This window comes from Lolium rigidum, chromosome 3 (assembly GCF_022539505.1).
Source record: "Lolium rigidum isolate FL_2022 chromosome 3, APGP_CSIRO_Lrig_0.1, whole genome shotgun sequence".
In the NCBI taxonomy this organism is placed as follows: Eukaryota; Viridiplantae; Streptophyta; class Magnoliopsida; order Poales; family Poaceae; genus Lolium; species Lolium rigidum.
In genome coordinates, this window is record NC_061510.1 from 58,030,980 (window position 1) to 58,054,443 (window position 23,464).

Consider the following 23,464-nt stretch of genomic DNA (forward strand, 5'->3'; position numbering starts at 1 on the left):
TTGTTCGTGTTTTGTAGCATGGGCTTGTTGTTGTATTGTTTTTTACACTGAAACATTCTTTTATTAATATATCGAGCAGCTTGGCTGCCGAATTCTCAACAAAAAAAAAATTTGCCCATGAAAGGCCAAAAGAGAGGATTCCCGAAGAAAGTGAAATAGGGAAAAAACAAATCAAATCTCATGAGCCAAAAAAGATGAACCCAAGACGAAAATAGAACTAACTCCCTGCCTTCAGCAATCAGCATCACTGCCACAAAGGAATCTCACCTGTATCCTACAGAGACTTCAGATGAAGACGTAAATTGTCAGACAGAAGCTGGTGCTGTGGGCTTTACCGTTGCGCACGCCCAGAGCCCCAGAACTGTCCCTAGCCTGAAGAAAGAGCCATTTTGGCGGGTAAAACCAGCCACACCTCCACAAATATCCGCTGGGCCACTCCCACCGCGCCCCTCCCCTACACTGCACCACCCATCCAAATCCTGCATCTCTTCTCTCTTTCATCGTATCACCGGAAGTCAGGGGAAGCATCTCCCCGTTCCATTGTTCTGCTGCTCAGCGATGGTCGTCGCCCAGGCCGCAGCTGTCGTCTCGCCGGTGGTGGCCGCGGCCGCGCCATCTGTTTCGCGGCGGCCGTCGTCGCGAGGGGCGAGTGGGACCGGAGGAGGGTTGGGGTGGCGCCGGCGGCGGAGGGGAGGCACCGGCCGCGGCCTCGTCATCGTGGACGCATTCGGCGGGACGTACGAGGACGGGTTCGGGGACGTGGAATTGGTATGTACGGTGCGCTTGAATGCGTAATGTTGATTTGTGCTAAGAAAATAAAGTAGTAGATTCCACGGTCATGCCATTCTAATATTCTATGGCTCTGCTTTTGCTAATTCACCGAGCGTGATTTGCAAAACTAAAGATTTCTTTTTTTGTACGAACTTGGTCAAAGTTTACACGGTTTGACTTTACAAAAACCTAATACGCACTATATTTCAGCATAAAGGGAGTATAATCAAGATGTTGTTAGGCTACGGGATTTGGCTTTTTTTCATGAGTAGGGATTGAAAAGGAGGTCCAAGCGGATCTAAGATGTCTGTGTTTTCCCTTTATAGTTGAGAGCAAAGAATTTTCGTTTGAACCAAATGGATGAATAGTGGCACCATACGAAAATTTCTTATTCATATATGTTTTCCTCCACTTTTACTTTGAACCAAACATGCCCATGTGAAATTCACTCAGTCCAAACTAACAGTCCAAAAAATGTTCAAGATTGAGAAAATATCAAGCATGTTACAAATAGATAATTCCTTATGACATCGATGTGTTCTTTTCCATACTATGCTTTTGGAATGTCTCTTTTTTTTCTTTGAAAACCCTTTGGCTTGTTTTGATTTGCAGGAAATAATGAATTACTTCACTTACAAGGCCACAAAGACAGTTCTCTATCAGTTGTACGAAATGAATCCGCCAGCATACACTTGGCTTTATAAGTAAGAATTCTATTTCTTTGGCTCTTGTGTGCAAATTACTTTACCCTATAGGAGAGCTAGAATGGTATAAAGGACTTTCTCGAAATTATAATTCTCTTTTGTCAGTTACCTCGTCGACAACGATGCAAAAGAGGGTATACATTTCCTTAGAGCACTCACGAAGGTATCCTCTTCGTTTATACAGCAAAGCAGAAATGTGTTTCTGGTCATTTATTTAACCTGTTCGATATATATATACTAGGAGAGGCAAGACCTGGCAGAGAGGGTGATGGTCACACGCCTTCACTTATACGGCAGATGGATCAAGGTAACTGCAAAGGCAGAGATCCAATTTCACTGATTCTAACAGGAAAATTTGAGGCAGAATACAGAAAAAGTATATTAACCTTCGTCGTCCCTGCATCTGATCAGAAATGCGACCATACCAAAATGTACGAGAGGATTTCCAATGAGAACCTCGAGCTCATGCGCGAAAGGCTAATCGAAACCGTTGTGTGGCCATCTGACGACATGAACACCACCGGCAAGCAAGATTGATTGGAACACCATGTTGGAGTTCAGTAATTGCAGAATCCATGCAGATTTTGAGTTTATACTTGGGTTACTCATTTGTGTATATAACCCCGCATGAATAGAATAGTTTGTTCTCATCTGCGCTGTCTGGTAATGAACAATCAGGTTTACCTTTGCTTGGCTTTAAAGTTCTTATTTTTTTTGTAAATTTAATAAGAGTGTTTGGCAGTAAACATTGACGCGTACTGCATGGAAGTTGACCTAGTAAAGCATTCTTCCATGTTGAATGAGTGTGTTACATCACACCGAATTATACGGAGAATTAGAACGCCATAATCCAGTTTGCTAAGCCTAGACGTCAAATAGGGAAAGAGGAAAGAATCTTCATCCCGGCAGAATGTGTCTGAACTCGTCCCTTTTGTGAAACTTTAGCACAAAATAAACTTGATCTGAAAGAATTTTTAAATCTGGCCCTTTTTTCATGACACAGTGGGTTAAGGCGCCATGGGTAGGACCAGGGGCGGACCCAAGATACATTTTTGAGAGGGGGCAAATATGAGCTAATTAGGGGGAAAATCACTTGCTCAGTGGGGGCAAATTACTATCTAACCTGCGCAGAAAATGGCTATATGTCATGGCGTCATGCAGACCATGGCGCCCTACCTCACGGCACCATGCAAGGCAGACGCCCTACAAAAAGGTTATTTTATGAAATAGTTTTGTCCAAAGTTTATTTTGTGAAATAGTTTGGCCGGAGGGCCATTTTTATCGTTTTCGATGAGATATCGCATGAGAGGCCTGCCACATATAATAAATTAATAATACCTGCTCCATCTGCTGAACAAGCACTTTCCGAAAGCTCCCAACAAGAGTACATATGGGCGGATATCCTCGAGTCGTTGGCCTCGCTTCATGGTCAGCAATGGCGATGCAAACCAAGCCATGTCTCCCCTATAGGAAAGGTCGATTCATTATTCAGGGCCGTACCATTATTTAACAGCTCCATCAACGTAAGCTCCAAATCTGAGCAGCCTCTCCCGTGGCTCACATCTGTCTTATCAACACCTATTGGCAGGCCGGCAGTATAGCACCCAAAATACCTGCAAGGCTATCAAGGACTGACCAAGTTGATAAACTTGGTTATTAGCAGCAATATGCATACGTGACAACTTGTGAGCTCCGCAGAAGTTGTTTCTGTTCCTCTCCTTCATTCCTTACACCCCTCACTTCCAGCCCCCCGCCCCCTCACTTTTACCCCAGTCATGGGATCAAGAGCCACAGGAACTTGCTTCTTGGCTCTCCAGTTCTTCTTATACTTCAATTTGAATATTGCCCGCGTAAGTTCTCTGTCTTTCAAGCTGAATTTCACTGAATCCAACCATAGTGCATTGGCTGCAATCCAGTTCCAGGAGGATGCCTTCTACAACAAGGTCATCAGACTCACCAAGGACGAGCTGAATGACCAGATCACCAACAGTGTAGGCAGAGCGGTCTATACCGATCCAGTGCCTCTCTGGGATAGCACCACCGGTCAGTTAGCCGACTTTGCGACCCGCTTCACATTCAGGATAAATGCCACAAGCAACAGTTCAAACGGTGAGGGCCTGGCTTTCTTCCTCTCACCCTACCCTTCTGTGATCCCCAATAGCTCCACTGGTGGTTTTCTTGGCCTCTTCAGCACTAGTAATGATCAGAATGACCCATCCAATGGACTTGTGGCTGTTGAGTTTGATACCCACAATAACACATGGGATCCAGACAGCAACCATGTGGGAATCGACATCAATTCAATTGTATCGGTAGCCAACGTGACATGGAAAACAGACATCAATAATGGTCGGACAGCCAATGTATGGGTAACTTACCAGGCCAGTTCCATGAACTTGAGCGTCTTCTTGACCTACCTGGACAACCCACGGTACAGTGGCAACTCCAGCCTATCTTATTCAGTTGATCTCAGAAAGCATGTCCCAGAAAAAGTGGCCATTGGATTCTCGGCTGCCACTGGTACTGGTAGATTTGTTGAGCTTCATCAGATACTTTACTGGGAATTCAATTCTACGGATTTGCAGATGATGAAGGTTGAGAAGATGAGAAGTGTATTGGTCATAAGCTTGGCTACTGCCGTAAGTGTCGTGGTCTGTTCTATGGGTTTGGTTTGGTTCCTTCTGCATTTTAGGACTAGGAGGTCAAGAAAGGGGAAAGAAAAGAAGCTAGAGTATAATGAGTCCATTGACGGTGAATTTGAGAAAGGAAGGGGGCCAAGAAGATTTCGGTACAATGAACTTGTGGGTGCCACGAAGAACTTTGCTTTAGAGAGAAAGCTTGGAGAGGGAGGATTCGGTGCAGTCTACCAGGGCTTTTTGAAGGATCAAAACCTCGACCTTGCCATAAAGCGAGTCTCAAAAGGGTCAACACAGGGGAGGAAGGAGTATATATCTGAGGTCAAGATCATCAGCCGGCTGAGGCATCGAAACCTTGTGCAGCTTGAGGGCTGGTGTCACGAGCACGGAGAGTTCATGCTTGTGTACGAGTTCATGCCAAACAGGAGCCTGGACACACACCTCTATGACAACAGTAACCTGCTAGCATGGCCACTGAGGTTTAAGGTCACTGCTGGAGTTGCATCCGCTCTCCTTTACCTCCACGAGGAATGGGAACAATGCATTGTCCACCGAGATGTCAAGCCGAGCAACGTTATGCTTGATTCTGCATTCAATGCTAAGCTTGGTGATTTTGGGCTCGCACGGTTCGTCGACCATGATCGAGGCTCACAAACTACAGTGTTAGCTGGGACAATGGGTTACATGGCTCCAGAGTGTGTCACCACTGGCAAAGCAAGCAAAGAATCTGACGTCTACAGCTTCGGGATTCTGGCGTTGGAGATTGCATGTGGAAGGAGACCGGTTGTGCTAAAGGAAAACGATGACAAGATCAGATTGGTTCAGTGGGTGTGGGATCTCTATGGAAGGAACGAGATTCTTAAGGCAGTTGACGGCAGGCTTGATGGCGCATTTGAAGAGAGAGAAGTTGTGTGCTTGATGGTTGTCGGACTGTGGTGTGCACATCCAGATTACAATTTACGACCTTCGATTCGCCAGGTCATAAGTGTACTGAAGTTTGAAGCACCATTGCCAAGCCTTCCCCCAAAGATGCCTGTGGCAATGTTCTTTGCGCCGCCAATTTCTCTATGCAGGTTTTCATACAGCTCATCTGATGGGACACTGAAGGAGCAGGAGCTGCAGAGGTCCAATGGGTATGGAAAGACAAGCTCATACAGTGCAACCAATAGTTCGAGCTCGCCTCCCTCTATTCGACTGCCAGATGTGGGTTACTAAGTTTGTTGGTTCCTTTCTAGATGTTCAACACTTTGCTTTTGTTTGGTGCCAAATGTATTAGAATGGCACTAAAGTTAAACTGCCTAGAGATTGTTATTTGGCTGGATGCTGTGAACAGTATTCTTCACTTACTTGTGTATATATTTGCCACTTATAGAACTAATCAATGAAATGTATCTTGGGTGAATTCATGGTGTTTATCCAGAGTGGTGTTGACAGTTGTTCTCATGTTTATTTATATGTGGGCTGTTGCACAACAAAACAAAAAAAATGTATAGGATATTTCATCACATGGTGATACAAATCAGGATCAGTTCTTGTAATAGTACTACATCAGGAAGGCCTAATCTTACAACCTATGAAAGCATATATACAATGAACACGCACCACTAAACCTATATCTTTCCTGTTATCTTTAGTTACTACAAAATGTAGATGTGTTCCATTTGAATTGACCTTACACCTAACTATCCAAGTGTTGGGATTTGGGAGTGTCTAATATAACATAGGTGATACAAATATATTTGTACTCCTATACAAAAGGGTGTACTCTAATATATCTGCGCCCTCATAAGAAAAAGGAACAGACTACTAAATAAACCATCATCATGAAGTAACAGTACGGAACCACAGTAGCACTGAACATCAAGAAATTGTCATGCCGAAAGCCCCAAACTACAGAATGTGAAATGTTCCTCGCTACCGAAGCATGTGTGTCAAAGGCCAACTAACACAGAGTTAATGACATGTACCATGGTAGGTAAATTTTCATGAAATGTGTAACTATACAAGCTAACAACTTGATCACGCTCCACAAATCAACCATAAATTGGACCAGCAGGAACGATTACCCAGACATCCAAAGCAGTGTAGAACCAATTTTCTTTCTCAGTTACACAATGTTACACTGTTCCGAACTCGGAACAAACATTTTCAGTTTAGTTTGTTACATGGTTTGCAAGGACGCGTTCAACCCTAACATTAGAATCTACTGGCATGGGAATAGGCAAGGAAACATCCATTACCTTTTGGCAGCTTCTTATTCACTTCTTGCCAGGCTGCTTCTTCGCAGTGAACCTGTAGACCACCGGACCGTGGCGCCAACCTTCCGGGGGTGGATCCTTGTGCAACACCTCAATGTCGAACACCTTCCTCGCCTTCCCAAAGAACTTCTTATCAGTGCGCTTCCACCTCCTCATGTGCGCCATCAAGAACACCACCTCCCCCTTCACGAAGAACCGAAGCGTCTCCATCAAGGGGTCAACTAAAGTCTCGTAGTAGACCACGTCCGACGCCACAACGAGGTCAAATCCAGACGCCGGCGCGGGGGCCACCACAGCCTCCATCGCGGCGGCATCGCCCCAGGGGAGCGAGACGACGGAGACGGAACCACCGCGGGAGTCGAGGAGGGACGCGTTGAGGGAGGCGTTGTGGAGGAGATTGGGGAGCGCGGCGGGGAGATCGGAGAGGACGGTGTGCGCTGGGAGGGCGGCGGCCAGGGCGAGGCCCGCGGCGCCGGTCCCGGAGCCGAGCTCTAGGATGCTCAGTGGACAGTGTGGGGAGGGGGCGCGCGGCAGGAGATGCGGGGAGGCCGGGAGGAAGCGCAGGAGCGTGGTGGCGGAGGGCCAGAGCTGGAAGGTGAGCCCGAGGGAAGGGATGGTGCGGACGGTGACGGGGGACGGGAGCGCAGGGATGTGGAACTGGTGGAGCTGCGCCTCGGATGCGGAGGCGGCGGCGGTTGAAGCGGGGAGGAGGTTTGGGAGGAGGAGTTGGAGATCGCCGGACTCAGAGTCGGAGTCGGAAGTAGAGGATATGGCGGATACGGTGGCGGCGGCAGCAGCAACAGTGGTGCGCGTGGCGGCGGCGGCGGCGGCCATTATACTCGGGGAGCAATGTTTTGGGGGTTTTGACTAGGGACTACCGTGGTTACATCAAAGCCGTTGTTTTTAATAGACTGGTCTACGATCGAGCCAAATGCTTGAGGATGACCAACCCAAAACCACAAAAATATATTGGTCTACTCGCTCTCCGTTCACAAATAAATGTACATGTCGAGTTTTCAAGATAAATTATGGAGTAGAGTGAAAAATATATTGGAAACATGCATCTCTCACCTTTAATTTTTCACCCCCAGTAAGCTAAATGCACGTAGAAACAAGAAGAACATGTGATCAATACTATTGGGTTTGATTTCCGTGCGATGAGAGAAAAGAAATTAAAGTACATTAGGAAGATAGGAGTACACTCTTTTGTGGACAAAATTTAGAGCTTAGATGTACACTTATTTGAGGACGGAGGGGGTACGTCAGGACATTTCGGCTCGCTAAAAAATTAGATGAACCAGCGTAAAACATATTTTAATAAAATATTTAAAAAACTGAAATAAAATTTTACATATAAAAAGACAAATTTTGATGCTCCATGGTAACTAGTCTTGGAACATTTTTTATTTTTTTAATAGGCCACACAAATGTTTTTTTCCAAAAATTTAGTGCAAGAATGTTTGGATGTACGCGCAAAATTTTGTTTCAGAGTTTTTAAATTTTTTATCTTTTTATGAACTTTTTATAAAAGATTTACATGGACCTATGAACCAAAACACCACCTCTAAAATTCAATTCCGACTGCAAAGAACTCTACTTGCAAGGATTTTTTCAAAGCTGTAGGGGAGCATATTGGATAAGCTACTCACACGCGAGTTCTTGGTGCCACCGGTCCGTAGCCGAAGGGTGTGCAGATTTGCTTTTAGCGGAATAGGCACCCAACAACACTAGGTTCATGTCCAAGCAATTTTGAGAAGCTCCCCACGTTGAGCTGAATGCCTTCATACATAGGATTTTGCAACTTCTCGTCCCAATCTCCCAATCTTCCTTAGAATCTCTCGGACACCTGGCCATCTTACACCCTGAAGGCACCTATTATTACGCACGGAACAAATGCACCACAAGGTGGTAGAGGAAAAAAAATGTTCATAATCGTTTCTATTCTCACTAAGCCACCATCTAGCAACTGACAAAATCTTTGCCAATTTCTAAACCAACTATGGAAGAGACAAAACCCCATATATATCTAGCCACAACGCATCTGAAAAACACGTGACAAGCAATTTCATGTTCGTTGCAGAATAAACAGGTAAGATCATCAACATTTGTCTTCGGATTATTGTTAGTAGGTAATTTATCCCGAGAAAGCATCCATAAGAAAATATGTATCCCGCAAGGGATATGTAACTTCGAGACATCTGGAACATGGATTGGCAAAACTCCTCCAAAATTCACAACACCATAAAATAATTTCACGGAATAAACCCCAGATGGATGAAATAACCAACGGGTTTATCTTCCTCTTCTGAAAATTGATAAGTTTGAATCAAAGCGATCGATTCAGGCCAGCTATCAAACAAACTATGATTAATGGTGCACCTGAATGTGAGAAATTTGTATCATCCCACACATTTGGAATAATACTTTTCTATTGATTGATGATAACATACAAGTGCCAAAACAGGATAACCAGAGGACAATTTCCTAGCAAAATATCCCCACAAAAAAGAACCTTATTTCCATTTCCAACCATCCACCTAAAACCCACTTTAACCGATGTTGCAACCCAGATGACCCCTTTCCAAAAAGGAGAGCTGTGGGCATGTTTTGAGTGGAAAATATTCAGAAAAATATTATATTTTATGGCTAGCTATGATTTTCCACATTTTATTATAATATTCCGTTTTCTAAAAAATAAAGTCCAAATTTACCAGGGAGTCACCAATGTTATTCCAGAAAAGGTGAGCCATTTGAGAACTATTGATTTTATGAGCCCATTTTGGAACTTTAAAAAGGAAAGCAAGTACATAGGGATGCTAGCAATGCACGCTTGAAGTAGAATTAGTCTTCCTCCATAGGATAGCATAATCCACATCCAGCCAGCTAACCTTTCATAATTTTATCCAGTATTGGTTGTAATTCTTCCTTCATCAGTTTAGCAAAATGTAAAGGTATTCACAATTATATAAAAGGAAAACCATTAAGTTGACATCCAAATATTTGTGCAAGCCGATTGGCTTCTTCCTCGTCTGCATTAATAACTAGCACATCATTTCTATGGTAATTAATTTCATTCATGACATTTTTCACATTTCTAGCCATATCTACATTCTTTTCCAGGAATAATATGGTTTCATCAACATATTGAAGGCTGATGATACCTCGAATCAATACGGCATAAAACCCACATATCAGAGGATTTGCATTAGCTTTTGATCAGATATTTTGTAAAAAACATGAACCACCCAATTAAACAAAGTAGAAGAAATGGGAATACTGATGCGTGTAGTTGACACGTCCGTTGGGAACCCCAAGAGGAAGGTGTGATGCGCACAGCGGCAAGTTTCCTCGCAAGAAACCAAGGTTTAATCGAACCAAGTAGGAGTCAAGAAGCACGTTGAAGGTTGATGGCGGCGGGATGTAGTGCGGCGCAACACCGGAGATTCCGGCGCCAACGTGGAACCCGCACAACACAACCAAAGTACTTTGCCCCAACGAAACAAAGGAGGTTGTCAATCTCACCGGCTTGCCGTAACAAAGGATTAACCGTATTGTGTGGAAGATGATTGTTTGCAGAGAAAACAAGTAAAACAAGTATTGCAAAGCAGATTTGTATTTCAAGTATTAAAAGAATGGACCGGGGTCCACAGCTCACTAGAGGTGTCTCTCCCATAAGATAAAAGCATGTTGGGTGAACAAATTACAGCGGGCAATTGACAAATAGAGAGGGCATAACAATGCACATACATGTCATGATAAGTATAGTGAGATTTAATTGGGCATTACGACAAAGTACATAGACCGCCATCCAACCGCATCTATGCCTAAAAAGTCCACCTTCAAAGTTATCGTCCGAACCCCTCCAAGCATTAAGTTGCAAAGCAACGTACAATTGCATTAAGTATGGTGCGTAATGTAATCAACAACTACATCCTCTGACATAGCGCCAATGTTTTATCCCTAGTGGCAACAAGACAACACAACCTTAGAACTTTTCGTCATCGTCCTGGTGTCAATGCGTGCATGAACCCACTATCGAGCATAAATACTCCCTCTTGGAGTTAAGAGCAAAAACTTGGCCGCAGCCTCTACTAGTAACTGGAGAGCATGCAAGATCATAAACAACACATATGTAATAACTTGATAATTAACATAACATGGTATTCTCTATCCATCGGATCCCGACAAACACAACATAGAGTATTACAGTATAGATGATCTTGATCATGTTAGGCAGCTCACAAGATCCAACAATGAAGCACAATGAGGAGAAGACAACCATCTAGCTACTGCTATGGACCCATAGTCCAGGGGTGAACTACTCACTCATCACTCCGGAGGCGACCATGGCGGTGTAGAGTCCTCCGGGAGATGAATCCCTCTCCGGCAGAGGTGCCGGAGGAGATCTCCGTAATCCCCCGAGATGGGATCGGCGGCGCGGCGTCTCGCAAGGTTTTCCGTATCGTGGTTTTTCGCATCGTGGGTTTCGCGACGGAGGCTTTAAGTAGGCGGAAGGGCAGTAGTCGGGGGCCGACGAGGGGCCCACACCACAGGGCGGCGCGGCCCCCTTGGCCGCGCCGCCTTGTGGTTTGGCCACCTCGTGGCCCCACTTCGTATGCTCTTCGGTCTTCTGGAAGGTTCGTGGCGAAATAGGCCCCTGGGTCTTCGTTTCGTCCAATTCCGAGAATATTTCGTTACTAGGATTTCTGAAACCAAAAACAGCAGAAAACAAGAACTGGCACTTCGGCATCTTGTTAATAGGTTAGTTCCAGAAAATGCACGAATATGACATAAAGTGTGCATAAAACATGTAGGTATCATCAATAATATGGCATAGAACATAAGAAATTATCGATACGTCTGAGACGTATCAAGCATCCCCAAGCTTAGTTCTCGCTCGTCCCGAGCAGTGTAAAACGATAACAAAGATAATTTCGAAGTGATATGCCATCATAACCTTGATCATACTATTTGTAAACATATGTAGTGGATGCAGCGATCAAAACAATGGTAATGACATGAGTAAACAAGTGAATCATAAAGCAAAGACTTTTCATGAATAGTACTTCAAGACAAGCATTAATAAGTCTTGCATAAGAGTTAACTCATAAAGCAATAAATCAAAGTAAAGGCATTGAAGCAACACAAAGGAAGATTAAGTTTCAGCGGTTGCTTTCAACTTGTAACATGTATATCTCATGGATAATTGTCAACATAGAGTAATATAACAAGTACAATATGCAAGTATGTAGGAATCAATGCACAGTTCACACAAGTGTTTGCTTCTTGAGGTGGAGAGAGATAGGTGAACTGACTCAACATAAAAGTAAAGAGAATGGTCCTTCAAAGAGGAAAGCATCGATTGCTATATTTGTGCTAGAGCTTTTATTTTGAAAACATGAAACAATTTTGTCAACGGTAGTAATAAAGCATATGAGTTATGAAAATTATATCTTACAAGTTGCAAGTCTCATGCATAGTATACTAATAGTGCCCGCACCTTGTCCTAATTAGCTTGGACTACCGGATCTTTGCAATGCACATGTTTTAACCAAGTGTCACAATGGGGTACCTCCATGCCGCCTGTACAAAGGTCTAAGGAGAAAGCTCGCATTTTGGATTTCTCGCTTTTGATTATTCTCAACTTAGACATCCATACCGGGACAACATGGACAACAGATAATGGACTCCTCTTTAATGCATAAGCATGTGGCAACAATTATTATTCTCATATGAGATTGAGGATATATGTCCAAAACTCGAAACTTCCACCATGATTCATGGCTTTAGTTAGCGGCCCAATGTTCTTCTCTAACAATATGCATGCTCCAACCATAAAGGTGGTAGATCTCTCTTACTTCGCACAAGACTGGACATGCATAGCAACTCACATGATATTCAACAAAGAATAGTTGATGGCGTCCCCGTAAACATGGTTATCGCACAACAAGCAACTTAATAAGAGATAAAGTGCATAAGTACATATTCAATACCACAATAGTTTTTAAGCTATTTGTCCCATGAGCTATATATTGCAAAGGTGAATGATGGAATTTTAAAGGTAGCACTCAAGCAATTTACTTTGGAATGGCGGATAAATACCATGTAGTAGGTAGGTATGGTGGACACAAATGGCATAGTGGTTGGCTCAAGTATTTTGGATGCATGAGAAGTATTCCCTCTCGATACAAGGTTTAGGCTAGCAAGGTTATTTGAAACAAACACAAGGATGAACTGGTACAGCAAAACTCACATAAAAGACATATTGTAAACATTATAAGACTCCACACCGTCTTCCTTGTTGTTCAAAACTCAATACTAGATGTTATCTAGACTCTAGAGAAACCAAATATGCAAACCAAATTAGCAAGCTCTAAGTATTTCTTCATTAATGGGTGCAAAGTATATGATGCAAGAGCTTAAACATGAGCACAACAATTGCCAAGTATCAAATTATCCAAGACATTTTAGAGTTACTACATGTAGCATTTTCCAATTCCAACCATATAACAATTTAACGAAGAAGAAACTTCGCCATGAATACTATGAGTAGAGCCTAAGGACATATTTGTCCATATGCTACAGCGGAGCGTGTCTCTCTCCCATAAAGTGAATGCTAGGATCCATTTTATTCAAACAAAACAAAAAACAAAAACAAACCGACGCTCCAAGCAAAGTGCATAAGATGTGACGGAATAAAAATATAGTTTCAGGGGAGGAACCCGATAATGTTGTCGATGAAGAAGGGGATGCCTTGGGCATCCCCAAGCTTAGACGCTTGAGTCTTCTTAGAATATGCAGGGGTGAACCACCGGGGCATCCCCAAGCTTAGAGCTTTCACTCTCCTTGATCATATTGCATCATACTCCTCTCTTGATCCTTGAAAACTTCCTCCACACCAAACTCGAAACAACTCATTAGAGGGTTAGTGCATAATAAAAATTCACATGTTCAGAGGTGACACAATCATTCTTAACACTTCTGGACATTGCATAAAGCTACCGGACATTAATGGATCAAAGAAATTCATCCAACATAGCAAAAGAGGCAATGCGAAATAAAAGGCAGAATCTGTCAAAACAGAACAGTCCGTAAAGATGGATTTTATTAGGCCACCAGACTTGCTCAAATGAAAATGCTCAAATTGAATGAAAGTTGCGTACATATCCGAGGATCATGCACGTAAATTGGCTTAATTTTCTGAGCTACCTACAGGGAGGTAGACCCAGATTCGTGACAGCAAAGAAATCTGGAACTGCGCAAGTAATCCAAATCTAGTACTTACTTTTCTATCAAAGACTTTACTTGGCACAACAAAACATAAAACTAAGATAAGGAGAGGTTGCTACAGTAGTAAACAACTTCCAAGACACAAATATAAAACAAAAATACCGTAGTAAAAACATGGGTTGTCTCCCATAAGCGCTTTTCTTTAACGCCTTCAGCCTAGGCGCGTAAAGTGTAACTCAAGTAACATCGAGAGACGAAGCATCAACATCATAATTTGTTCTAATAATAGAATCATAAGGTAACTTCATTCTCTTTCTAGGGAAGTGTTCCATACCTTTCTTGAGAGGAAATTGATATTTAATATTACCTTCCTTCATATCAATAGTAGCACCAACTGGCTCGAAGAAAAGGTCTTCCCAATATAATGGGGCAAGATGCATTGCATTCAATATCCAAGACAACAAAATCAACGGGGACAAGGTTATTGTTAACCATAATATGAACATTATCAACTTTCCCCAAAGGTTTCTTTTTAGCATTATCAACGAGATTAACATCCAAATAACAATTTTTCAATGGTGGCAAGTCAAGCATATCATAGACTTTCTTAGGCATAACGTAAATACTTGCACCAAGATCACATAAAGCATTACAATCAAAATCTTTGACTCTCATTTTAATGATGGGCTCCCAACCATCCTCTAGCTTTCTAGGAATAGAAGTTTCAAGTTTTAGTTTCTCTTCTCTAGCTTTTATGAGAGCATTTGTAATATGTTTTGTGAAAGCCAAGTTTATAGCGCTAGCATTGGGACTCTTAGCAAGTTTTTGCAAGAACTTTATAACTTCAGAGATGTGGCAATCATCAAAATCTAAATCATTACAATCTAAAGCAATGGGATTATCATCCCCAAGGTTGGAAAAAATTTCAGCAGCTTTATCACAAGCAGCTTCAAGCAGCTTTAGCAGCCATGTAATTTTGCGCGCTTTGCACTAGGAGTAGAAGCATTGCCAACACCAATTATTTTACCATTGATAGTAGGAGGTGCAGCAACATGTGAATCATTAGCATTGCTAGTGGTGGTAATAGTCCAAACTTTAGCTACATTTTCCTTTTTAGCTAGTTTTTCATTTTCTTCTCTATCCCACCTAGCACGCTAGCTTCAGCCATTAATCTTATATTCTCATTAATTCTAACTTGGATGGCATTTGCTGTAGTAACAATTTTATTTTCAATATCCCTATTAGGCATAACTTTCGATTTCAAAAGATCAACATCGGAGGCAAGACTATCAACTCTAGAAACAAGAATATCAATTTTATTGAGCTTTTCCTCAACAGTATTTGTTAAAGGCAGCTTTGTGTACTAATAAATTCTTTAAGCATGGCTTCAAGTCCAGGGGGTGTATTCCTATTATTGTTGTAAGAATTCCCATAAGAATTAGCATAACCGTTACCATTATTATAAGGATATGGCCTATAGTTATTACTAGAATTGTTCCGATAAGCATTGTTGTTGAAATTATTATTTTTAATGAAGTTTACATCAACATGTTCTTCTTGGGCAACCAATGAAGCTAATGGAACATTATTAGGATCAACATTAGTCCTATCATTCGCAAGCATAGACATAATAGCATCAACCTTATCATTCAAGGAAGAGGATTCTTCAACCGAATTTACCTTCTTACCTTGTGGAGCTCTTTCCGTGTGCCATTCAGAGTAATTAACCATCATATTATCAAGAAGCTTTGTTGCTTCACCAAGAGTGATGGACATAAAGGTACCTCCAGCAGCTGAATCCAATAAATTCCGCGAAGAAAAATTTAGTCCTGCATAGAAGGTTTGGATGATCATCCAAGTAGTCAGCCCATGGGTTGGGCAATTTTTAACCAGAGATTTCATTCTTTCCCAAGCTTGAGCAACATGTTCATTATCCAATTGTTTAAAATTCATTATGCTACTCCTCAAAGATATAATTTTAGCAGGGGGATAATATCTACCAATAAAAGCATCCTTGCATTTAGTCCAGGAATCAATACTATTCTTAGGCAGTAGATAGCAACCAATCTTTAGCTCTTCCTCTTAATGAGAAAGGGAACAATTTTAATTTTATAATGTCACCATCTACATCTTTATATTTTTGCATTTCACATAGTTCAACAAAATTATTGAGATGGGCAGCAAGATCATCGTAACTAACACCGTAAAATTGCTCTCTCATGACAAGATTAAGTAAAGCAGGTTTAATTTCAAAGAATTCTCGCTGTAGTAGCAGTGTGGAGCAATAGGTGTGCATAGGAAATCATTATTATTTGTGCTAGTGAAGTCACACAACTTAGTATTTTCAGTGGTTGGCCATTTTAGCAGTAGTAAATAAAGCAAACTAGATAAAGTAAATGCAAGTAAACTAATTTTTTTGTGTTTTTGATATAGCAATGCAAGACAAGAAATAAAGTAAAGCTAGCAACTAATTTTTTTGTGTTTTGATATAAGTGCAGCAAACAAAGTAGTAAATAAAATAAAGCAAGACAAAAACAAAGTAAAGAGATTGGGAAGTGGAGACTCCCTTGCAGCGTGTCTTGATCTCCCTGCAAGAACGGCGCCGTAAATTTGCTTGATGCGTGTAGTTGACACGTCCGTTGGGAACCCCAAGAGGAAGGTGTGATGCGCACAGCGGCAAGTTTTCCTCGAAAGAAACCAAGGTTTAATCGAACCAGTAGGGAGTCAAGAAGCACGTTGAAGGTTGATGGCGGCGGGATGTAGTGCGGCGCAACACCGTAGATTCCGGCGCCAACGTGGAACCCGCACAACACAACCAAAGTACTTTGCCCCAACGAAATAAGTGAGGTTGTCAATCTCACCGGCTTGCCGTAACAAAGGATTAACCGTATTGTGTGGAAGATGATTGTTTGCAGAGAAAATAGTAAAACAAGTATTGCAAAGAGATTTGTATTTCAAGATAAAAGAATGGACCGGGGTCCACAGCTCACTAGAGGTGTCTCTCCCATAAGATAAAAGCATGTTGGGTGAACAAATTACAGTCGGGCAATTGACAAATAGAGAGGGCATAACAATGCACATACATGACATGATAAGTATAGTGAGATTTAATTGGGCATTACGACAAAGTACATAGACCGCCATCCAACCGCATCTATGCCTAAAAAGTCCACCTTCAAAGTTATCGTCCGAACCCCTTCCAAGCATTAAGTTGCAAAGCAACGTACAATTGCATTAAGTATGGTGCGTAATGTAATCAACAACTACATCCTCTGACATAGCGCCAATGTTTTATCCCTAGTGGCAACAAGACAACGACAACCTTAGAACTTTCGTCACATCGTCCCGTGTGTCAATGCAGCATGAACCCACTATCGAGCATAAATACTCCCTCTTGGAGTTAAAAGCAAAAACTTGGCCGAGCCTCTACTAGTAACGGAGAGCATGCAATATCATAAACAACACATATGTAATAACTTGATAATTAACATAACATGGTATTCTCTATCCATCGGATCCCGACAAACACAACATAGAGTATTACAGATAGATGATCTTGATCATGTTAGGCAGCTCACAAGATCCAACAATGAAGCACAATGAGGAGAAGACAACCATCTAGCTACCGCTATGGACCCATAGTCCAGGGGTGAACTACTCACTCATCACTCCGGAGGCGACCATGGCGGTGTAGAGTCCTCCGGGAGATGAATCCCCTCTCCGGCAGGGTGCCGGAGGAGATCTCCGTAATCCCTCGAGATGGGATCGGCGGCGGCGGCGTCTCGCAAGGTTTTCCGTATCGTGGTTTTACGCATCGTGGGTTTCGCGACGGAGGCTTTAAGTAGGCGGAAGGGCGTAGTCGGGGGCCGACGAGGGGCCCACACCACAGGCGGCGCGGCCCCCTTGGCCGCGCCGCCTTGTGGTTTGGCCACCTCGTGGCCCCACTTCGTATGCTCTTCGTTCTTCTCGGAAGGTTCGTGGCGAAATAGGCCCCCGGGTCTTCGTTTCGTCCAATTCCGAGAATATTTCGTTACTAGGATTTCGAAAACAAAAACAGCTAGTAAAACAGAACCGGCACTTCGGCATCTTGTTAATAGGTTAGTTCCAGAAAATGCACGAATATGACATAAAGTGTGCATAAAACATGTAGGTATCATCAATAATATGGCATAGAACATAAGAAATTATCGATACGTCGGAGACGTATCAGCGATATGGATGAAGTGTTTTATTACTGAGCTTGGTGTGGTTCCTAGTGCGTTGGACCCGATGACCATCTATTGTGACAACTTGGGTGCCATAGCCAATGCACATGAGTCAAGGTCATACAAGAAGTTGAAGCATAAAAAGCTACGTTTTCATTCTATTCGCGAGTATGTCGAAGACGTCGACTTAAAGATTTGCAAAGTACACACTGATCTGAATGTGGCAGATCCGTTGACTAAAGCTCTCCCTAGAGCAAAACATGACCTACACCAGAACGCCATGGGTGTTAGGTACATTACAATGTAATCTAGATTATTGACTCTAGTGCAAGTGGGAGACTGTTGGAGATATGCCCAAGAGGCAATAATGAAGTGGTTATTATTATATATTTGTCTTTATGATAATAGTTTGCATCTCATGCTATAATTGTATTAACCGGAAACATTAATACATGTGTGTTATGTAAACATAAAAGAGTCCCTAGTAAGTCTCTTGTTAAACTAGCTTGTTGATTAATAGATGATCATAGTTTCATGATCATGAACATTGGATGTTATTAATAACAAGGGCATATCATTAGGTGAATGATGGTATGGACATACACCCATAGTAAGTGTATCATAAGATCAAGTCATTTAGTTCTTTGTGCTCCAAGCTTTAATATGCATAGTAACTTAATCCTTTGACCATGAGATCATGTTAATCACCTACACCGGATGGATGCTTTGTTGACACCAAACACTACTGCGTAAATGGGTTGTTATAAAGGTGGCATTAAGTGTTCAGAAAGTATAGGGTTGAGGCACTTTTATCAATAGTGGGATTTTCCATCCTAATAACGGATAGATATACTCTGGGCCCTCTCGGTGGAATGATATCTAATTAGCTTGCAAGCATGTGACTGGTTCACAAGGGATATCATATCACAGTACGAGTAAAGAGTACTTATCGGTAACGAGGTTGAACTAGGTATGGAGATACCGACGATCAAACTTCGGATAAGTAAAATATCGCGAGACAAAGGGAATTGTCATTTTATGTGAATGGTTCTTTCGATCACAAAGTCATCATTGAATATATGGGAGCTATTATGGATCTCCAGGTCCCGCTATTAGTTAATTATCGGAGAGGAGGCTCGATCGTGTCCGCATAGTTCTCGAACCGTAGGGTGACACACTTAAGGTTTGATGTCGTTATAAGTAGATATGGAATATGGAATGGAGTTTGAATGTTGTTCGGAGTCTCGGATGGGATCCAGAACATCACGAGGAGTTCCGGAATGGTCCGGAGAATAAGGTTCATATATAGGAAGTCACTTTCCAAGTTTGGAAATGATCCGGTGCATTTATGGAAGGCGCTAGAATGTTCTAGAACCTTCCGGAAGAAATCACCATGGAAGGTGGAGTCGTGGATGGACTCCACCAACCCTAGCCGACCGACCAAAGGGGAAGGTGGAGTCCATGGTGGACTCCACCACCTTGGCCGGCCATAGGGGAAGGAAAGGGAGCAATCCCACTTCCCCTAGGTTTCACCCATATGGAAGGTTTTGAGTTGGACTCTTATTCGGATTTTGGGCAAACCCTAGGGGGTTCCACCTATATAAAGAGGGGGAGAGGGAGGGGGCCACCAACCCAGCCGCACCACCCAAGGGCACCAAGGCCGGCGCCCCAAGTGCCCCTCTCCCCGAACCCTAGCCACTCCCCTCCTTCCTATTCTCTCGCGGTGCTTAGGCGAAGCGCTACCGGAGATCTCCACCACCACCGCCACCATGCCGTCGTGCTAGAGGGATTCCAAGGAGGATCTACTACATCTGCTGCCCGCTGGAACAGGGAGAAGGACGTCGTCATCAACACCGAACGTGTGATCGAGTGCGGAGGTGCTCCCTGATTGTGGCACCGTCAAGATCTTCTACGCGCTTTTGCAAGCGGCAAGTGATCGACTACATCAACCATGAGATCTAATCTCGTTAACACTTAACGATCTTCAAGGGTATGCTGATCTTCACCTCGTTACTACCATCTACTAGATTAGATCTTTTCTTGTTATTCGTTCTTGCGGTAGGAATTTTTTTGTTTTCTATGCTACGAATCCCTACAGAGAAGCCATCTCTACAGCTGTCCACTACTCCAATCGGCTCTTCCTCCCGTCCCCTGCATAATAAAACTCCATACGAGCTTCTCACAGGTAACAAGCCTAATGTCATGTACATTTGTGTCTTTGGATGCAAATGTCTTGTTAAAAACAATAAAGAGAAGCTTGGTAAATTTGAAACTAGAACTATAGAGGGTATATTTGTTGGATATGCGGAGAGCTCCCACGCCTATAGATACTAAAACAAGTCAAGTGGGACTATTGAAGTATCTTGTGATGTGGTGTTCTTGGAGGATAATGGCTCCCAAGTGGAGCAAGTTGTTGCATGTGCTGCAGGTGATGATGATCCTTCTAATGCCATCAAGCTTATGGGTATTGGGCACATCTGGCCCATGGAGGTCCATACTAATGATCAAGTTGGTGGAATAGAAGCCTCAAGCTCAGCCCAAGTGGAGCCTTGCTCAACTCAAACTGAACAATCAAGTGCGGCCCAAGATTCATCCTCTACTCAAGATGAGCTGCATTCCGAAGAACAAGAAGAGAATCCTCATCCTCCTGCCATGATGCTGATCAAGAATCATCCTCATCCCATGGTCGATCTCGAGTTATCCCTCATGATCAAGAACTAGCTAGAGATGAATTTATTGATCATGAAGGAACCATTTGGAAGATCAAGGGCTGCTTCAAGGGCAAGTGACATGAAAGTAGATCAAGTCCTTGGTAGCATCTCAAGAGGAGTGCTAAATCGTAGACATCATGCATTACTTATCACTTATTTTCAACATCATGCTTTTGTGTCTAGTTTTGAGCCACTCAAGGTACATGAAGCCTTGGTTGATCCGGATTGGGTAATTGCCATGCAAGAAGAATTGGAATGTTTCACCCGCAATGAAGTATGGTCTCTAGTTGAGAGACCCAAAGATCATCGCAGCAATGTCATTGGGACTAAATGGGTGTTCAAGAACAAGCAAGATGAGAATGGTATTGTCATAAGAAATAAAGCAAGGTTAGTGGCGCAAGGGTTTTCCCAAATAGAAGGTATGGACTATGAGGACACCTTTGTGCCGGTTGCCCGTCTTGAAGTTATTCTCTTTTGCTTGCATTTGCATCTTTTCATAATTTCAAGCTATATCAAATGGATGTGAAAAGTGCATTTTTGAATGGTCCCCTAAAAGAAACTGCATATGTGGCTCAACCCCCGGGCTTCGAAGATCCATGTCATCCCAACCATGTGTATTTACTCCATAAGGCACTCTATGGTCTCAAGCAAGCTCCACGTGCTTGGTATGAGTACCTTAGGGATTTCTTACTCAAGGACGGGTTCAGCATGGGTACGGTCGAGTCCACCCTTTTCACCAAGCGGGTTAAAGGGGGTGGGTTGTTCTTGTGTCAAATATATGTTGACGATATTATATTTGGTGGAACTAACCCTGAACATAACAAGGCTTTTGAGCTATTGATGACTAGGAGATTTGAGATGTCCATGATGGAGGAGTTGGAGTTCTTCTTAGGCTTCCAAGTGAGGCAACTTGCAAAAGGCACCTTCATCTCCCAAGAAAAATATGTGAAGGACATGCTCAAGAAGTTTAACATGACCAAAGCAAGCCCAATGAAGACACCCATGCCCGCAAAGGGGCAGCTTGGCTCATGTGATGGTGAGAAGGATGTGGATCAAAAGGTATACTGGTCCATGATTGGATCCTTGATCTACCTTTGTGCTTCTAGGCCGGATATCATGTTAAGTGTTGGGATGTGTGCTCGTTTTCAATCTGCTCCTAAGGAGATCCACTTGGTGGCAGTTAAACGGGTTTTAAGATACCTTGTTCTTACTCCTACTCTCGGGTTGTGGTATCCAAAGGGGTCAACCTTTGAACTCACAGGCTATTCGGATTCCGATTGGGTTGGTGATAAGGTTGACCGGAAGTCTACCTCCGGGGCTTGCCAATTTATTGGCCGGTCATTGGTGAGTTGGTCATCTAAGAAACAAAACTCCACTGCCATATCCACCATCGAAGCCGAATACATTTCGGCGGCATCTTATTGCACTCAGTTGTTATGGATGAAGCAAACCTTGAAAGACTATGGTGTGTCTCGTGGTACGGTGCCTCTTCTATGTGACAATGAAAGTGCAATAAAGATCACCAACAACCCAGTTCAACGTTGCCGCACAAAACATATTGACATTCGCCATCACTTCCTACGTGACCATGTTGCCAACTGGGACATTGAGCTCACTCATGTGGGAACAATGTACCAATTGGCGGATATTTTCACTAAGCCTTTGGATGAAGTCCGGTTTGTGAACTGGAGAGGAGAACTTGGTATTCTTGATCCTAACAACTTATATTGAACAACTTCTTGCACTGCATTCTTTCTTTTAACTTGCTATCTAGCTTGGTTGTGCAACACATATGGGGATAGTCATCTTACCATTCTTGATATGATGCATACCTATGTGTGCAACATAAGTAAACCCAATGTCAAAATATGGACCCAAGCATGTCTCTTCGAGGTCTCATGACATTTGTGCTTTAACATAGGGGGAGTAATCCCCCGCCACTCATTAGCCTCACCTACCAAGTGATTTCATCCCATGAGGCTAACTGATCTTAGTTCAAAATTACTCTAAAAGGATTTGTGATTCTTGATATATTTTGAATCATGCCCATTGTTGCTATTTACATCTTGTTTGGATTTCACTCCACTGGGTATGCCTAGAAAAACTTGTGTTCCTACCCCGTGTCTATGCTCTTCTTCTCAAACCTACGTACACAAAATTTTCCCATAAAGAAATACAAAAGGGGTTAACAATTTGCAGCTCGATGCCTAACCCAATGCTGCTGGCCAATCCGCCGGGCGGACTGGCACACAGCCCGGTCTGGCGGCCCAGACACCGGCCGTCCACATCATACGTAAGGGGTGAGGGATACCCCTTGGGGTCTCTTCCTCATTCTCCCCCTGAACCCATGTTTCCATTGACGCCGCCTCCTACCTCTCCCTCATTCCCTAGGGCATTCCCACCACTAGATTCTCCCCATACTCCACTCCACCATAGATCAGGCCCTTTGGAGGATCTCCACCAAAGGATTTGGTCCCTCTCAAGCAAGTTTTGGAGTTCTTGGGATTTTGCTCACCATGCCCTCCCTTGAAGTTTTTCTTGCTCCATTGAGCAAGGAGAGAAATGTCTTTGGGTAATTCCCCTCCTGACCTCCCTATGTCTTGGATCCCCTTGCCTATTGCTCCACTTTTGAGGGATTTGAGAATCTAGGGTTAGGTTTAGGCTTAGTACCTTGTGCCATTGGAATGCCATACACCTCAATTCATGGGTTTACTCTATATTGCTATAATACATGTACAAGTACATGAGTTTTTGTATGAGCTTGTGACAAAATTCTGGAAATTCATAATAAATTCTTCAGTCCGGTCTACGGCTAGGTGTGCCGGCTCATACACCGGCTAGGCCGGCGTGCCGCTCGGCAGACCGGCTGCCTGACCGGCTGGTCCGGTCTACAGCCCAATGCTGTCGGCCGACACACTGACTCACCCAGATTTTTGCGCAATTTCGTCA

The 23,464-nt window shown here is 43.1% G+C and overlaps 3 protein-coding genes across 3 annotated transcripts; 2 read left to right on the top strand and 1 right to left on the bottom strand.

Annotated features, from left to right (window-relative positions):
- The first annotated feature begins 543 nt into the window (after positions 1-543).
- On the top strand, positions 544-2,160 carry LOC124696246 (chaperonin-like RbcX protein 2, chloroplastic). The gene is made up of 5 exons (XM_047228999.1): positions 544-768; positions 1,384-1,475; positions 1,581-1,638; positions 1,717-1,782; positions 1,887-2,160. Exons 1-5 carry the CDS (start codon positions 559-561, stop codon positions 2,010-2,012), a joined length of 552 nt encoding a protein of 183 aa, XP_047084955.1. The 5' UTR covers positions 544-558; the 3' UTR covers positions 2,013-2,160.
- Positions 2,161-3,158: 998 nt separating this feature from the next.
- Positions 3,159-5,341, top strand: LOC124696248 (L-type lectin-domain containing receptor kinase IX.1-like). The gene has a single exon (XM_047229001.1). It carries the CDS (start codon positions 3,251-3,253, stop codon positions 5,324-5,326), a length of 2,076 nt encoding a protein of 691 aa, XP_047084957.1. The 5' UTR covers positions 3,159-3,250; the 3' UTR covers positions 5,327-5,341.
- An 858-nt stretch (positions 5,342-6,199) lies between these two features.
- Positions 6,200-7,203, bottom strand: LOC124694881 (protein N-lysine methyltransferase METTL21A-like). The gene has a single exon (XM_047227810.1). The coding sequence runs from the start codon at positions 7,201-7,203 to the stop codon at positions 6,370-6,372; it is 834 nt and encodes a 277-aa protein (XP_047083766.1). The 3' UTR covers positions 6,200-6,369.
- Positions 7,204-23,464: the final 16,261 nt, after the last annotated feature.

What these genes read in the sequence shown, in the direction of transcription:
- LOC124696246 (XM_047228999.1), top strand. Translation starts at nt 559, where the DNA reads ATGGTCGTCGCCCAGGCCGCAGCTGTCGTCTCGCCGGTGGTGGCCGCG. An exon ending in GGTTCGGGGACGTGGAATTG is followed by an intron (nt 769 to 1,383) that starts GTATGTACGGTG and finishes TTTGATTTGCAG; the next exon opens with GAAATAATGAATTACTTCAC. An exon ending in TATACGGCAGATGGATCAAG is followed by an intron (nt 1,783 to 1,886) that starts GTAACTGCAAAG and finishes GCATCTGATCAG; the next exon opens with AAATGCGACCATACCAAAAT.
- LOC124696248 (XM_047229001.1), top strand. Translation starts at nt 3,251, where the DNA reads ATGGGATCAAGAGCCACAGGAACTTGCTTCTTGGCTCTCCAGTTCTTC.
- LOC124694881 (XM_047227810.1), bottom strand. Translation starts at nt 7,203, where the DNA reads ATGGCCGCCGCCGCCGCCGCCACGCGCACCACTGTTGCTGCTGCCGCC.